At 31.1% G+C, this 18,235-nt stretch overlaps 1 protein-coding gene across 1 annotated transcript in view; it reads right to left on the bottom strand.

The window, feature by feature from the left end:
- Positions 1-18,235, bottom strand: part of LOC142321310 (glutamate receptor ionotropic, kainate 2) — a 520,894-nt gene that overhangs the window by 63,596 nt on the left and 439,063 nt on the right. The window contains exon 14 of the mRNA XM_075359304.1: positions 6,762-6,987. Within this exon, the coding sequence (XP_075215419.1) occupies positions 6,762-6,987 (226 nt within the window). The remainder of the gene's footprint in view (positions 1-6,761; positions 6,988-18,235) is intronic.

The following is an 18,235-nucleotide window of genomic DNA, read 5'->3' on the forward strand; positions in this document are numbered from 1 at the left end:
TGTGATATTTGTAATAAAATGGAGATGTTTACGGATGGTTGTTTTATATATATAGATATATATAGGTAAACACATTACTCAGTGTAAAAACGGGACAGATATCACAATCTGTTATGGAAGCCTTTGGAAGTTTTACTCACTGCATAAAACGGATATGTGCTGCACATAACTTATTGTTACTGTAAATATGAAAAAATGGAAGTTGGCTACATTAATTGACTTATACTCTTCGTTGCTATGTATAGTGGTCAAAGTATTATATTAGCGGTTTTCAGCTTCTGTCAAGTAATAATTAATGTTTTTGTAAGAGTTATTTTCTTATAGTTCTGAGGTTTTTTTAATTTTTTTTACGTTCTTTTAATTTGTTAAGAGGTTTTAAAAAATTAATTTCTTGTTTGCAGTGGTAAAATAAAATTCTTACAAAAATAATCTCGAACAGATTTACCTGTAAAAGTGAAGTGAAGCCTATGAAAGGCGTCACCAATGCTGATATAATCCAAAGGTATCACCTAAAGTAACTAATCAAATACCTGAAATTATAGGTTTGGCGTATGTTTCGCCTCAGGTAAAAAAAATGTACTGTAAAACCAGTCGACCACTATAAACTCAGGTTTAAATATTTTTAACAATTTGATGGCATTAGTCAAGCTGAAGTTTTATCGTACGTATATTTTTATACTTTGAATGGTGCGAAAATACTTATCTAAATGTATTTCAGATAAAAATAAATTTAAAACGTAGACGGTAATAATTTAATCCATTATTAAAAAAATTGACGAAAGAAATTCAGAGTATGGTACCCCGATCATGAAGTTAAAATTTCTTCCTTTTTTAGAAACGAACCATTTTTGACTAACTTCTATACTGTAATCGCAAACGTTTTCCTGTGGCCTTCGTTTCTCTTCACGGGAGCACGAGAAGAGACTAAAGCGAATATGTATGCTTTTAACAAAATATAAATTCCCCAACCCACGATCGACGTGGATTAAAGTTAGGCACCAGTGGCATGGTATCCAACTTATGTATTACACATCCGAACTTCAATATAAAATCATATACATTTCAAGACAAACTTACTCATTAAGAAGGAAATAATTTAACTTAATTTGTTAATATAAATTTCAAAAATGTGACAAATATTTCATAATCCTAAAATCATCATGGTTATATGTAAATGTTATTTGAATTGTAATCACAAAATTTTTAAGTATTCATTCGGTTGATGTTTGACGTACGTGCAGAAGTTTGTCGGGAAGGGCAGGTACACTTTAAAAATGAAAAATAAAACAGCGATGATTAAAGTTCATGTGTATAGCTTAATTTCATAGAAAACGTTCTCATATCGTTCATTCAGGTTTAATAAATACTTTATTTGAAATAAATGGGGAAATTTGTCTTTTGTATTCATGATTTAAAGAAAAACCAAGCTAAACTTGAGTGATATTATGAAGAGAAAGGCAAAACATCTCCTAACGAAATATGCTCATTTATTAAGGAATATTGAAAATGAAATTTCTCTCGGTATAAAAAACATAACTTTATTTAGTATAGGCACGGGTAGCCAAGATAAAAATCACATGCTACTTAAATTCTTGTTGAATTTAATTGACAGAGATAGATTTAAAATTTTCCTATTTGAGAACACTCTTTCTTGCTATAAGACAATGGTTTTGGGTGTATCACCGACTCTCTTAGTGAATCGATAGAATTTCCAGTTCCAAACGATACGCACAGATAAAAAGGAAATTTAATGCTACGAATGACTTCACTGACAAAAACACAAAGGATTTTTTTACATTTGAAAGCCAAAAGAACAGAAAAAGTGGAGAATTCAGACGTGTAAAGAATTCTTTTTGTCAAATAGCGGAATGAAAGAAGAACCCCGTTCAAGATAGTTACTTATAAACCGTTTGAATGCACACGCGTTCAACAAAGTAAACTTGTTGTTAGAGACATAGTAGAATCAGTAATAGTGACAAATAGATTTAAATTTGGCTATACGAATTGTTGTCTCAGATTTATCAAATGAAGTGGGATCTCGAGTAACTCAAATTCAAGTTGAATTAGAAAACCTTTCTCCGTATTTTTAATGCTGTAATTTTGTCAATAAAACAGAAACGTCGTCAAAAAAAAAGGTGCCACTACGAAAAATAGTGGTGATGGTGAATTGGACGAAAATGATAGATGTTAAGAAAGTATAATTTGGTATTTTCTGTTTGATATCACAACATTTATTAACGATAAATACCAATAACTATTAATAAGCTATTTAGTAATAATAATATACATATTTTTTTTTTTTTGCGGATGGAGGAGAAAATGCATTTACGCACGGCGTGTCGGGCTCCCACTGATGGTAATATCCAGTCACCATCAGCAGACTAGCGACTAAAACCACCCCCCGTTCTACCAGGACTCGACACGGATTCGTTTAACACATTATTTCCGGCTGAGTCCTCCTATACTAGTCTGAGAAGGCCGCTACCTAATTTTCAGGACTATCCAGGTCATCCTTGGTCCTGTGAATGCTCCCGACAAATCGGGGAGCACTGTCCCAGTTGCTCAGGTCACGGAGCATCATCGCAACCACATTGTGGGTCTCAGTGCTCCGATATCCGCCTCTAATGTCCCTCGATCTGCCGCCCACCGAGCTCATTTGAAAAAGGTGTGCTCGGCGTCGTCCCGTACACTGGGGCAATAGAGATAGTCGGTGGACGGCGCTTTCCCTATGACATCGAGGTAAGTACGGAAGTACCCGTGACCCGTTAAAAACTGGGTCATGTAGTACTCCACCACTCCATGCCGACGCTCCGTCCACGATCTGACCAGAGGGATAAGCATTGCGGTCCATCGTCCTCTGGTCTCGTGGTCCCAGGTCTGTTGCCGTGCGAAAAATGTGAGAGTGCGTTCCTCGTTGGCAATAGTTTCCCGGTCTTCGCTTGCCCGTTGCCTCCTGTAGGTCGTCTGGCGCTCCCTTGCAAAAATAGCAATGAGTATGACGCCGGCGATCACCACTATTGCAGGTTGGAAAACCGTCCGATACGCGGAAACGACTTGAAAGATATCGCGGTGCGTTGCACCTGCGCGAGCCGCTTCCGGTTTCTTTCGACTCTTAATGCCTGGGTCCACACTTCCGCCCCCCGTATAACTGGACGGAATGCACCGTGGACATCAGAAATCGCCGTCTGCTGGCGTTCGGTCCGCTGATATTCGCCATGAGCGGCTGAGAGCAGTTATGGCTCTCACAGCTTTGTCAGCGGCTCTCCGAAGGTGCTCAGCAAAGCTGAATTTCCGGTCAATCTTCATACCGAGGGACATTGCGGCCGGATTGGTCTCGACAACTTTCATCCTGACCCGCAGGGAGAGGAGGGTGTCGATACGCGTCTTTGTTCGAACCACAATGTCCGTTTTGTTGAGGGCTAGAGACACTCCTGTTAAAGCCCATCAGAGCTATGATCGGGGGGGGTGGGGGTGGCGACCGCAAGTGACATTTCCCTACGGGGTTGGGATGAGAGCTAGAGACAACCCATGGTCGTCCAGCCAGACACTGACTGTGGATGGCTCGGCTGAGCCTCAGTTGGGCGCGCTCCACGTCGTGGTCTGCGAAAAGTAGCGTAACGTTACAAAGGTGTTTAATAATAATAATAATAATAATAAAATCTTATTAGAAACATTAAATAAAGGTATTACACCTTTTTTATTGGGAACTAATGTATTTTGTTTTACAAATTGTTCAGCGTCGGACTTTTTTACATTAAGAAATTACCCTCCGGTATTTATATTATTATAATTATTACAAAATTATTTGAATAGGATATAAAATTATATTTTTATGTAGTTATTTTATCTTACGTATTGTATTTTTTCTTATGAAAAAGTTTATTCTGGTGCCACGGAAAAATAAATATTCAATTTTTTTTTTAATAAAAATGTGCCGAAATGGTATTCTAAACAAGTCTACGTTTAAAATTTTACGGTAAGAATAAATTAACTGACAATAAAAATTTTATTTTTTCTTCAGAAACAATTTTTTTTACATATCTCCCTTTAACAATGACCAACTCAATCGATTTTTACGGTATTTTTGAAGGTTTATAAAACACATTTAAGGTATAATGAAATTGAATCGTTTCATTACGAACTCGATCCTTGACATTTACATCTTCACTGGCCGTGAAATAAATCCTTTATATGGTTGTGGTCGTACGATTAACTTCAGTTGAGTGTGGTGGTTTAAAGAGACGGCAGTAAAATAGCCTAAGTTCATCTTACTTTTCCCAGCACCTTTATAATAGGCTTAATTTAAATTGTAAACCGACTGAAAGTAAGGTGGTGGTTGAAATTTCCACTGACATTTCTCACTCTTGAATTATTCAGTGTTCACGCCTGAGTTTGTATTTAAAAGCGCAATCATCTCTACAAAAGTTCAAGTCTTTTAAAGCTCCTATATTCTTTTTCTTTTGGACACATTTTTGAGCGTTAAAAGCTTCTGTTGAAATTTTTTTTAAACAATGAAATGTGTTTTGTAGAGAAAAAAGTTTTAATTTTAGAGTAAATACTATCATTTGCGGTACAAAATGCTTGTTTTAATTGATAATTTTGAAATTTTTTATAAAATTAATGTAATAATAAATTTAAATTTGGATCTCGTAGAATACATACGTTAAGTATACTTTGAGGATAATATGAATATTGTTTAGTATCGAAAGTAGCTAAAGAATGAGTTATTTCCTGCAAAATAAGGTGAGCTGATATTAACCTAAATAACTGGACCGGCAGATCATTTTATTTAGTTGTTACCACTCGATTTAAATTAACTGGTCTTGGGTTCGATTCCCATCAATTAATTGTTATAGATAATGTTATTGTAATACATTTTTGTAAAGTTTATCTTAGACTTTGAATTAAATCATTTTTTATATTTCAAATTAGGGCTGTTTAAGATTCAAATAACATACTGAAAGTCATTTATGTATAAATTTTTAATTTATTGAAAATATTAATGTGTATATGTGTAGCCCTTTCGTGGTGTGCATCTTCTATATTTATACTAACAAATTTGGAAAGAACTTTTTTAATTTTTTGAATAGAAATGCAGTTGATTCACTGGAACTTCTTATTTATACTATTTATAATACCGGTATAGATTCTAGTTAGGAATCTAGCTAAACGTACTAGATTGCAAAAACTGAATTACAGGACGTTTGTGGAATTAAACTTGCTTTATGAATTTGACGTCACTAATGCAGTCACTTCTCATGAAAAATACTGTAACACCTATTATTTTTCTATATTACATTTTTAATACTTCAGTTATTTTTAATTTAAGTATTTATCATACAATATTTATGATCTTTTTCAAATTCATTATATTTAATATTTCTACAGATAATATTATTTTTTACTTATACAAATACTTTATTATTTTGTATTATTAAATCTATACAATCATTTCTATAATTGTATTATTTTGTTTTTAAATCGATCTATTACAAAAAAATAGAATAATATAAATAAAAGAATGAAATGCTAAATAAAAAATAAAATTTCTGTGTAGAATACAAATCGATTTTATATGTTAAAAGAAGTGTGTTTATTGCAATAATTTTGATATTTTAAGATTAAGAGATAGTTTGTACGATATATCTTGGCAGAAAGATTTAAAGCTTAATAACTATTCATAATTATATTAAAAAATTTAAGGTTGTCTTATTTTGCTCCTTAATCAGTTTTTTGTTAAATTATTCAATCATTTTATGCTGACATTTATATTAAAAAAAAAGGTACACCAAAATAAGTAGTAGTTTATCTACTTTTTCATCTACATAATTTGAATTTACAGTCGTATAAAACGCGCTCACAAAATATATTTTAATAACTGCGTTATTAACAAATCATCTTTTATCCTTATATCTCCCAAATTTATTAGCTATTTGCATAAGGGATTTTCAACAAAACTTTCCAAGAAATAATCTGTATCTATCGGAAATGGTTATTTCTAAAAATTAAAATAAAAACTTGTACGTTCGTTCCGATATTGTATAAATTAAAAATAGTATAATAGATGAATACACAAATACCGCCTTTGATTTTTATGAGCGACCATTATTTTATGAGCGAGTAACTTTTAACTCTTGTTGAGATACAGTGAACTAAGTTTATCAGTATACAAACAATAAAGCGATTGTGCTATTTATAAGTAATGATATTTAGCACAACGTAAACAGGTTTGGTGTTGCAGTTTCCTCTGTTGTATTGTTGAATTTTCAGCTTATAATAGCTGGAATAAGCTGGCTTGTAGTAAAGATTTTAATAATTTAAAAATTAATTTTAGAGAATTTTAACCACGAATTAATCATGAATACCTGTTATACAAAATTTGGATCATTATTACTGGTCAATTAATGCGTCAATATGGAAGAGTATGCTTTTGGTATAGAAAGAAATCTCTCATTATCTTCTATAATTCTAAATCTAGTAAATATTTTAATTGTTGTCTAGGCTTTGCATAAAAAATTACGGTAAAAATTTAAGAACAAATATTTACATAAGCTCACATGGTTACGTATAGTTTTATTACATTACGTATCATTAAGCTGTGATGTCTTTAACAAGTAATTCTTATAGTTAATCTTTATTATTTCATTCTTTTTAAAATTACTTGTATTATAAAAACAAAATTAAAAATACATCATATAAATTAATTAAAAAAGGAGAAAAGGTAAAAATAAATTAGAAATTAAGTTTTTGGTATAATTTACCTTTTGGTGTTGCTATTCCATATCCTTTTGAGTCGAGTAAACCACCGATTTGTGTCAGATTACAGTCTCTTTGAACCGCATAATCCAACATAGTAGATTCCATTAGGAAAGCGTAATTACCTTCAAGAACCCTTTTAACTCCATCCTCGTATGAGGATACGAATACTGATGGTCTTTTGCTTTCCATATATCTCCACATCTTTTGGTAAATCCCTATCTTAGAATCCTGTAAAAAAATTATAAAAAAATAAAGATAAAATAAAGCTTTTGTGAAAAACGTTTAAAAATATATATTTACAAAACATATTTATATATTCAGTTATATAACTACGATTATACTCATTGAAATTATCTCTCTTTTATGTTTTAATATATATTAAAAGGCTTTATACGGTTACGTATAAATATGACTTCAAGCTAGTTTGTTTGATATAGCTTTAATAATTTAACTCTCAAATTATTCACCTTTCAGATAGCATAATGTAAACTTTGATCTGAATATCTAATACCCCAGGGTTACCATTTATATCTTTAATAAATGAAGAGATTACGGACATTTTTGCTTTGAATTAAATGATACTCTCTCTTACCTTTGAAATATATTACGTAGTTTATTCCTAATGTTTTAATCGATTTAAAAAAAGAAAACAAGGTTCTCAATCCGATTCGAATGCTTTATTTGTTTCTAACGCAACAATAATTCACCGATTCAGATTTTTTTTTGTATTACACAGGTGGTTTCTCCGTTGGATCTAGCAGAAAGCTACGTTCAAATAACTTATATAGAGGATTTTTGAAACGAAAAATAATCATGTACAGAATGATTCAGAAAGAAAGGGAAATAATTTGATTATTAGTTCTCAGTGGCGGCTTGCGTATAGGCACTGTGGAACTGCAGCACCCCTTATTTCCGCTTGATATTATCGATAACATTTAATATAATGAGTCCGTTTTTCTTTAATTCTTTCTTTATACTTGTACAATATATAATCCTTAAGCTTAATGCTATCTCCCAGTTTATGAAAAAGATACAAAAATCTTTGTATGGAACTGTGCTCTTCACATTTCCAGCGGCGTGGTGTTAGGCTACTATGCGCACGCGCACATAGGAAGCTGCACTCGATCCCCATTGCAGTCCCTCGATATACTCATTGAAATTATGTCTCTTTTATGTTTTATTAATATTAAAAGGCTTTATATGGTTATGTATAAATATGACTTCAAGTTACTTTGTTTGATATAGCTTTAACCATTTATCTCTCAAATTATTCACTTTTCAGATAGCATAATGTAAACTTTGATCTGCAAGGGAGAGATAGCACTGTCGCTCCCGCAGTGCCGACCCTGACGTGCTGGTGGAAGGTAGTTTTTTTTTATTCCGCGTGTGTATAGAACGTTCCTTGTTCATTCCCTTTTCTAGTTTAGTCGGTGGAAGGAATATGAAAGTGATTTAGTTGTTTTTTCAGTAGTCGTCAGAAGATGGCGGAAAGCAAGGGCTCTTTGATTGCCAAATCTGTCCAAAAACACGCTGGAATAGCGAAAGAGAAGGTAATTAGTAAAAATTAATTATATATTTGTTTCTGTGTAAATAGAAATTTAAATTAAGCACCATTGGATTATAGTGATTTTAAGCGGACAATTTATTAAGTTACTATCTAATAATACTAAAAAATATTATATATATTGACATTTTATTATTTATTTAAGCACAATGTGTGTAAAAACTGTGTACCATATTCTTGAATTTGATAAAGTGTAGATTTAGAATATTATCCTGCTTCCAGGTATTCTATTTGATTCATTTTTTCAGTTCTTTTATTTTACAAAAAAATTTAACCATGGCCTTAAAAAGGCCCAGAAAAAACTTTCAGGAACAGCATTAATTCTACGAGCTGCCACTACTGATTCTACACCTTGAAATAAGGAAAACATTCATAAAAATATAAGTCCAAAATTGCTTTGATATCGAGGTATGGGTTAGCAAAATATTTCGTCCGAATTTCAGTTTCCCCCGTGAAATTTTTCAGGCGTTATATAAGGGGTAAATTAATGTTTTTTATTCTAAAAAAACGAAGAAAAAAGTCTCAGAACCTCCCCTAATTTGCATGATATATCTAACGATAAAACAAAAAATATTTGTGAGGAAAGATTTTTGGGTTTGAAGTACAATAAATTTGTTAAATGACAAATAAATGCGTAAATTTTATTATTAAAACTTGTAGAGAATTACTCGTGAGAAAAATTATATAATAAAGTTTATAAAACTAAAAATTAACAACTTTTATGTACATAGATCCTGGACGAGTAGTTCCTAATCGTAAAGTATTTTTTTTGAATTTTTAATAATCTTTGTGTGAATGATACACGTCCTAGCGCTCATATTTCATCTGAACGTCAACCGGTACATGGTGGTGAAAGGGAAAATATTCTTCAGATGGTCTACAACGAGAAGAATTTATACCCTGCTCAACATTCCGCAAATAAACCCTATTCAACATTCCATAAAGAATGGAGTACGTTTAGTGTCTGCGTCCGACTGCGACCTTATGATGTTCAGAAAGTTCAACATCTCCTGCTTGGTGACGGTGCCAGATGACTGCAGTTTTTTGTCAGAGATTTAACAACAATTAACACTTTATACAGTTCATACTATTTTCGGACGAAGTTTTACCCGTAATGGCATAAAAAACAAACGGAATTCACATCGGCGAAAGAAAACCCACATGCTATAGTTGAATCAAATTTCCAGAAACTATTTTCGATGTGCATTTGGTGGCATGATTTACAACCGTGGACCACTGGACCCATTTATACTAGAACAATGTGTCGTTGGGAAATTATCTAACATTTTTAAACGATGAATTTCTTACAGTGTTTAAAAATTTCTTGTTGCGGAAAGGAACTAAAATGTTCTATCATCTTGATAGAGAACGAACGCATTTCACGTATGAAGTAAGTCAATTCTTAGATGAGAAATTTACTAGTATATGGATTGGACGTAGACCGGTAAATTAGCCGCATAGATCACCGGATCTTATTCTCTTAGATTACTGTTTATAGAGACGGATGAAGTGTGAGATATGAAAGTAAAAAGTAGAAGCACGTGATTAACTGATCGCTCGCATTCTCAGTGCTGCTGCCCTTAAAAAGGAACGCAAAGTTTGGCGACATAAAATGTAAGGAAACTAGTTGAAAAGTGCATCGATGACAGTGTTGCAATTTTCGAACATTTAATGTAAATTAATACAAATCTTTATTTAAAATAAATTAAAAGTATTTTAATTTCTCAAAGGTCTAAATTTATTGTACTATAGACAGCCGTTTCTAATTTTACAGTCATAATATTTTTGCGTTATGCTTTGTTCTATTTTGTTTCTAATAAAAAATACAAAAAAAAAATTACACGCTTTTATTTAATTAAATAATTTCATTACTTTTAATTTTAAAATTTAATAATTATTACATTTATTTATTGGTTATTTATTAGATATTTATATAATATATTTTTTACTTTTCAGTGCATTTTTATATTTGATAATGTGTTATATTTTTTTTGTTTAAAATTCTCAATTTGATTTAATTCTTATTTTTTACTTTTTAGAGGGTTTTTCTAATTTGTTTACTTTTTTTTATTAATGTTAATATTAATATTACTTAAATAAAAGGTTTTTTAAAAAATAATTTTTTATATGTAATCAAATATATTTTTGTAATTTGTTTTGTTTTTTATATTTTTTTTACGACTAAAAAAAAGTAAAAATATTTATTTTTACTCATCGAAGTTACATACGTGTACCAAATTTCAATCATTTACACACGATAGTTCTTGAGAAATGAAAATTTTCAACTAAATGCATGAATTTAGCGTAGGGTTATCGCGGCGGGGGGGGGGGGGGGCGTAGGAGTTGGTCATATCAAATTCCGACACCGTAGTGCCGTAGTGCTGTATTGTCAACGAAGTTGCATACGTGTACCAAATTTTATTGATTTTCATACGATAGATCAAAAGATATAGCAGTTGCAACATTTGATTATTCCTAAAGCGAGTTAAATAAAACCTTTTAATAAAAACTTATTGGTTTGTTTTTTTCATAACCTTTGTTAGTAGAGTTTTTCAGAATTAAATTCTCTACAAGTTTTCATAATAAAATGTACTCATTTTTCAGTCGGTTAACAAAATTATTACTTCAAACAAAAAAAATTATGTGTTTTTAGTTACCTAATTTTTACTTCCTTGTACGAAGTAAAGGAAATGTTGTGAACACGAAAAATTTCGGTTTTCAGATTTTAAACGGAAATATCCATTTTGACCACCCTGAATCCATTTTGATTAGTTTCGGCGTGACGTCTGTACGTATACATATATGCATGTGACGTATGCATGTATGTACGTATCTCGCATAACTCAAAAACGATTAGATGTAGGATGTTGATGTTTTGGATTTAGGAATGTTGTAACATCTAGTTGTGCACCTTCCCTTTTGATTGCAATGAACTGAACCATAAGTGTTCAAATAAGCCCAAAATCCAAAAAAAAATTAGTTTTTGGACTTTTTCTTACCTTCAATAATAAGCCATCATTGAGAGTTTTTCAACGATGTGGTAATTATTTTCATCTGTTCTAGAGTTATAGCCAAATTAAATTTTAATTAATGAAATATTTGGATCTATAAGGGGAAGGTACATCGATTCAAATCAGAATTCATCTCCTTTTTTATTTAAACAAATTTTTTTAAACATTTTTTTTGGTTTATTAATAATTATTAAGATTAGAAGCTTTTGAAATGTGGTGCTATAGGAGAATGTTAAAAATCAGATGGGTGGATAAAGTGACAAATGAAGAGGTATTGCGGCAAATAGATGAAGAAAGTAGCATTTGGAAAAATATAGTTAAAAGAAGAGATAGACTTATAGGCCACATACTAAGGCATCCTGGAATAGTCGCTTTAATATTGGAAGGACAGGTAGAAGGGAAAAATTGTGTAGGCAGGCCACGTTTGGAGTATGTAAAACAAATTGTTGGGGATGTAGGATGTAGAGGGTATACTGAAATGAAACGACTAGCACTAGATAGGGAATCTTGGAGAGCTGCATCAAACCAGTCAAATGACTGAAGACAAAAAAAAAAATAAAAATAATTATTAACCCGTGATTGTAAAAATATGATTGTTTTACAATAAATAATAATTGTTCAATAATAACAATAAAAAAAGAAATATGAAAAAATCCGAAGTTGTTAGTGAAATAAAATTTTATGTACCTTTTAAACCATGTATATGCAATAGGCATTATTACGTACGGGTATGTGTAAGAGAGTTGGTGAAACATCAGATTATTTGATATTAATTGAAAATTATAATTTACAAACGTATTTTTTTTAATTTTTCTTAGCAAATTCTTATTAAAATGTATATTAAAAAACAAAAATCATTTTATTTAATTACTTGACAGAAAAATAAAATACATTTTTGAATTGCATTCAATTTAAAGTATTGTTGAAAATTTTTTTTCACTTGTGTGTAATATGCACAAGATTTCTGGTGTGTCGTATAAATAAAAGTTGATAATAATTTAACAATTCCGTTTAGTGAACTCCTTTATAATGGTTACAAATATTAATTTTGACAGTGTAGAATACACTGTTACAAATATTAATTTTTACAGTGTAGAATAAAGAGTTTTTATTATTGGATTACTTAGTAAACAATTTATTTAAAGAATAATCAAGGGAATTTTATTCTAACCTAACATTTCAGATAAGATTGTTGAATTAATAATTGTACAAATATTTGATGTTAATAAAAATGAATATTTTAGCAATTGTAACTGTCCATTTTTATAAAAGAACTGGAGGATTGTATCTCACTTTCAAATGAAATAAATTTAAATGAAGTGCAGCAAAAATGTGTACATGTAATTAAATAGAAGAACAAGGAAGTCATATAGTGTCCACATCAAATTTCTCTGTTTTACGTTGGATATCATGAAAACTGCAGGAAATACAGTTTTGGGACCTGTTTTATTCGATTCAGATCAAAAAAGACAAGAATCTATCAAGTTTATCTCTTAAAAAAAGTCTTAATAATTTCTGTATGACCTCATTTTATGAGGGGAACTGACATACAGGCGAAACTTTTCGCTAGCCGTAACTTGATAACTAATTTTGAACGTATGTTTGTATGAACTTTTTTATTTCTTTCAACTTCTAGAACTAGTACCTAAATTATTTTCATTTCTTCTTGAATCATTCCCTATACTGTTTAAAGATTTTTCAACGTCATTTTTCATACGCAAGGCGTGTTTAATATTAAATGTTTTTAACCCAACTATTTTTAAAAAATGAAATAAAATATATATATATTGTTGCCAAATGGCTTCGACGGCACGTGGCACTTATTAACCGTATGGTGGCCCTGAAAAGGGCCATCTTTGTCGTAGATTGGTTTTGACAGCTTGTTGTAATTTCTAACCTTAAGGTAGCCCTGAGAGGGGCTGTTGTCGTCGAATGGCTTCGACGGTGCGTAATCCATAACCTTGGTGGCCCTGAAAAGGCCGTTTTCAGCTTTAGCAAAAACTCTTTGAGAAGAGCTGTTGGATCCGGAAGCTGGTCTCCGGCGAAGTCGGGGAGTTGCGGCTCGTACATTGAAGTCCGACCGTGCTTTCGCTCAGCGGTAGTTGGGTTTCCAGTACAGCGTGGCAGTGGTGGCCCCCGCAGTGTCGGCCGTCCTTCGCCGGCGCGGCCGAGGTGGTTCTTCCCGAGCGATCCCACGGTGGGCCGGCTACTGCTGCTCAATCCGCCGGCCAGAGCAATTGAAGCCCAGCGAGCGGGAGTGGGAAGGTAGCGTCCGTGTCGAGCAGCTTCCTCGGCGGGCCGGCTAGGCGGCCTGCTGCTCCGGCGGGAATGTTGGCATCTGCTAGGAGGTCCCTCGTTGAGCCGGCTGGAGAACTTCTTCTGTCTTCTTCCATCATCTTCTTCTTGTTGGTCTTCTCCAGGTGGTGGTTGACGGTGAACTGAAAATTCATTCTCGTGCATACACTCTTTTACTGAAGCCTGAGAAGGCTGCAGCGCCGCTATGGTGGGAGAACTGCGCGGTGGGAGTGATGCTGTTCTCGCGGATTCTCCGCGAATCCGTATACTGCGCGCCCGTTCGCATCTGAGTTGCTATACCATTTCGGCCGCCAATACTAAATTAGACATATATATGGTAACAATATATATATAAAATGAAAAATAAAATATTAGTTTTTAACTTATTTATAACTTATTTTAACTTATTTATTTTTAACTTATTATTAATGAATAATTAGTAAAAAATATTCAATTTTTTTTTTATGCTGACTTACACAAAGTGGATATTTAAAGCCAATTAAATCATTTTTTTTATTTTAAATTTGAGTTAATATTTGTTTCATCGATACTTTCTTCTTTTGAATACGTATAATAATTGAATATTTCACTGATTCCCACGAATGCTATTATTTATCTGCAGAAATCAATTGCTATTTAGCTGATTTATTGCACTTCTCAATCTTATGATATGTGCCAGGATAACGTGTACATAACTTACAACTAAAATTACTTCCTTAATGTATTTTACACTTTTACTCCGCTTAAAGTTTTCACTCTTTAAACTTTCTTTCATTACAAAATTAACCAGCCATCTGTGCCTTAATATAAATAACCCACTGTGCTATTTTTTATTTTATAGTGAATTTGCCACAATTTTTTTTACAGGATTATTCCTTAATTTACTTTAAACTTTTTATCTTTCCTAGTTTTTAATATTCCGTATCAAAAAAATTCAAAACTTTGATTCTTTTTTTTTTCTTCTGAACACCGCAGAATTTCATTAAACTTTAACCTGCGTCTAAATAATTTAAGTAATTTCTTATTAATAATTAAAATAATTTTTGGAACAATATAACCAAAAGGACATTGTTAGGTTCTAAGGACTAATAAAAATTATTTTTGAATTGAATTATTTATGAAGTATTAAGAAATTATACAATTTCATAAAGTTACGGTTAATTTTCAATAGAATTCGAGAACGAATATGTTATTTCTAAAAATGACTGTCATTCTTAAAAATATTTTTGTGAAAAAAAAGTGCTAAAGGTTTATCTAAACTATATTAATAGCGGTAATCGTATATATTTTTAAAATTATCAGATAATACTTTAAATAATTTTAAATGCAGTACCATCAATACTTAGATATGGGAGGAAAGTGTTAATTTTATTCATTTACCCTAATTTTTCATGTAGAATTATTCTCTAATTTTTGTAAAAGAACTTTTAAGTTTAATTTTAAATATATTAATCGGAAGATCTTTTAGATTTTTAAGTAATTTATTACAAACGTTTGAATATTCAACATAATTTCAAAAGGCACGGAAATACTGGAAGTTTGAGTTTGCTGAAGATCGGTCTAAATGGATCACACTTACCCACTCTAAACAATAATCTGATAGCTCATTTTCTTACTGAAGTACTCAATTCACAAACGATACATTCATTTGTTAATCTTACAGCGATTAACGGAATATTTTAATCTCAGAGAACTTTAATCTGATTTTCGTCACCAGTAATTTCAAGAAAAAATTACTATTTAGAAATAAAATATGATAACCCTTTGTGTCTTGACAAAGATCGTTTTGTATTCTGCACTATTCATTTTAGGTACTTACTTTTTTATCTAAATGAAAGGATTTTAATTCCTGTTAAAGAGTTAACACGAGTTTGTAAAATATTACTTTAAAATATCGTGAACCTTTATAATATTTTCTATATACAAAAGAAAATTCTCGGTTTTTTTATATTTAATGAAGTGGACTAAAATGACGATAATGTAATTTGTAGGAAACAATAAATTAAAAAAAGTTGATAACTTCTTCTCTTTTAAATAATGTCTGTTGACCCTTAGTTTTTTTAACTTAAATACTTTCTTTAATAGAAAATTTCAGCTTGAGTAAAACCATTTTATCTGACTGGTCAAGCCCTTCAAGATATTTTGGCAAACCTTCAACGTGTTGCAGTTCCGTTATATGTGTCATTCTGGGCGGTACTGTCTCCGTTTGAAAACGTTTAAAATTCTGTTCGTGGGTTTACATTCTCATCATTCAGTAATTTTTATCGTTAAATTTCTCCCGCTTTCTCTTAAAACCCTCGCCAAAATTATCTAGGATTTCTAATACCGATTTCAATGTATGGTTTTTTCAATGGATTATAAACTCTTTTATAAGGTCGGTAAAAAAAAAAAAAATTGTAAAATAGATTATGACAATTTAAATAATAAATAAAATATTATTACAAGTATTTTGTCTCCGTAGAAGTGTCGCAATGGACTTTTTAATTAAGTTATATGGATTTCTTAGCAATAAGTGCAATTTTATATTAATTTCGCTTCAAAATAATAAATTAAAAAATAAACTGTAATTACGATGATTCGGCACTTCCTTTAGTAGTGTACTGTAACTTCGTCTCACTTTCTTTCTCACTGTGTGTGTGTGTGGGTGCGCGCGCGCGCGTGACTATGTAAATGCAATCTGTAATAGTAATAGGAATGTTTTAAAATGTTTTTTCTGTAGATGACTCAATTACATCAGTTCGTCTCTAACATCAATTTTTTTTACAAAAGAAATTAATTATCATCATATCCTAATTTTCATTATTAGCTAATTAGAGTGTATGAAACTACAACAGTAGACGCATTATGATTTTATCGTATACTATCTATTGAAAGGATTAATAGAATACTTAATTTAAAATGAAAAGAAATAGAAAACCATAAATCATAAATGGTGAGATTTCTTAAACTAATAATAAATACATTATTTCACAAAAATTAAATAATTTTTTCACGTTTTTTTAATTTAATACAAAATTAGATACACTCATAGAATTAAGAAAGACGTTTGAATTCATGAAATTTCTAAATTAACATATTCTCTCATTAATCAATCGACTTCATTAATTAATCTTTTTTCAGTGTCGCTTAACTTTTTAGCTTTTTTTCACCAAAAATTAAACAAACATTGAAAAAAAATTTAATTCATTGCATTTAAACCTGTTTTAAATTAGGTCTTCACATAAATCATTAAATTTTTATTAGCTTTTTAAGTGATCTTTGATTTTATTTTTTTTTTTCTCTGTCTCTTCATGATTATTTTAATTTAATTATATTACTCTGCTTTTTTGTAACTGTATTGCATACCTAATAAATTATTGGGAAAATATAACGTACTAAAGATAAATAAACATCATAAGAAATAAAAAAATATATTTTAATGTAGTTAAGAAAAACATTGGTTTTGTAAACCAAAATTTAAAAAAAACTTTAAACAAATAATCAGTAAAGAACATAATCTTTATTATCGAAAACGAATATTTTATTTATTAAAATACTTAGTGAATTTCAATTAAAATACATAATTTTTGTAAACATCCTTTAATCACCAGTATTAAAACATCCATTATCATTAGAATCAATATTATTTATTTAAACAACATTGATTTGTCATGGGACATTGGGAAAGTTCTCGTCCAGACAAAGGAAACAGCATTTTTCATAATTCTAAAAAAAAACTTTTCAAGTATTCATCTTGTACTTCAATACGTTTAGAGCATCGACTTTTCAACTTCTTAAAACTCTCAATGTATTGCGATATGTCCAACTCTGTAAAATAAACGATTGTTTCATATTTGACTTCTTCCTTTGAAATGAATCATATCCAGCGAGAAATTTCAGGTTTGGGAAGAAGAAGTATTGCTGGGTGTCAAATCCGGTGAATATGGCGCATGTGGAAGGACTTAAAGTAAAGGTCATGGAGTTTTGCAGCAAGAATTTGAGATGTATATGCCGGCGCATTATCGTGATAAAAGAGCGATTTCTTTTTGGACAGACATCTAATCTGAATAGCGCCTTTCAATCGGTCCAGTAGTGAAGCAAATACAAGTAGTCTATGAACACAATTCCCAAAAACCGTATCAATTATTTTTTATTAAAACAGAACCGTTTTCGCCTTCTTTGGCGTACTTTTTGCTGCATTTAATGGTGTTTTATATGGTGTCGCAGGTGAAACAAGTTTAAATTCCCACTTTTTACAGCTGAAAACGAAGGTGAAGCAATTTCAACCGGAATCTAAATCTGTCTATACGTCCATCGGGGTTAATTCTTTTAAAACAAAGTATTATTTTTATATTCGACTTGTTTGTTAGATGCCGTTACTGTAACAGCATTAAGAACCTTGATACGCGTTACAAGTTATTTTAAAACATGACAGAACCACTCTAAAGAATAACAAGCAAAATCTGTTTCTGATTTAATAAGGAAAGCGATAAGTGTAGTGGTTTAACCAACTTTTTATGGCAATAAAAAGTTAAAGTAACTAATATGATCGAGTTTAAAGACTTCTAAACATCTTTTTGTAGACGTTCAACAAATGCCGCACCGTTAGCAAGCTCACGTACCTTCA

The sequence above is a fragment of the Lycorma delicatula genome, chromosome 3 (assembly GCF_047948215.1).
Source record: "Lycorma delicatula isolate Av1 chromosome 3, ASM4794821v1, whole genome shotgun sequence".
Lineage (NCBI taxonomy): Eukaryota > Metazoa > Arthropoda > Insecta > Hemiptera > Fulgoridae > Lycorma > Lycorma delicatula.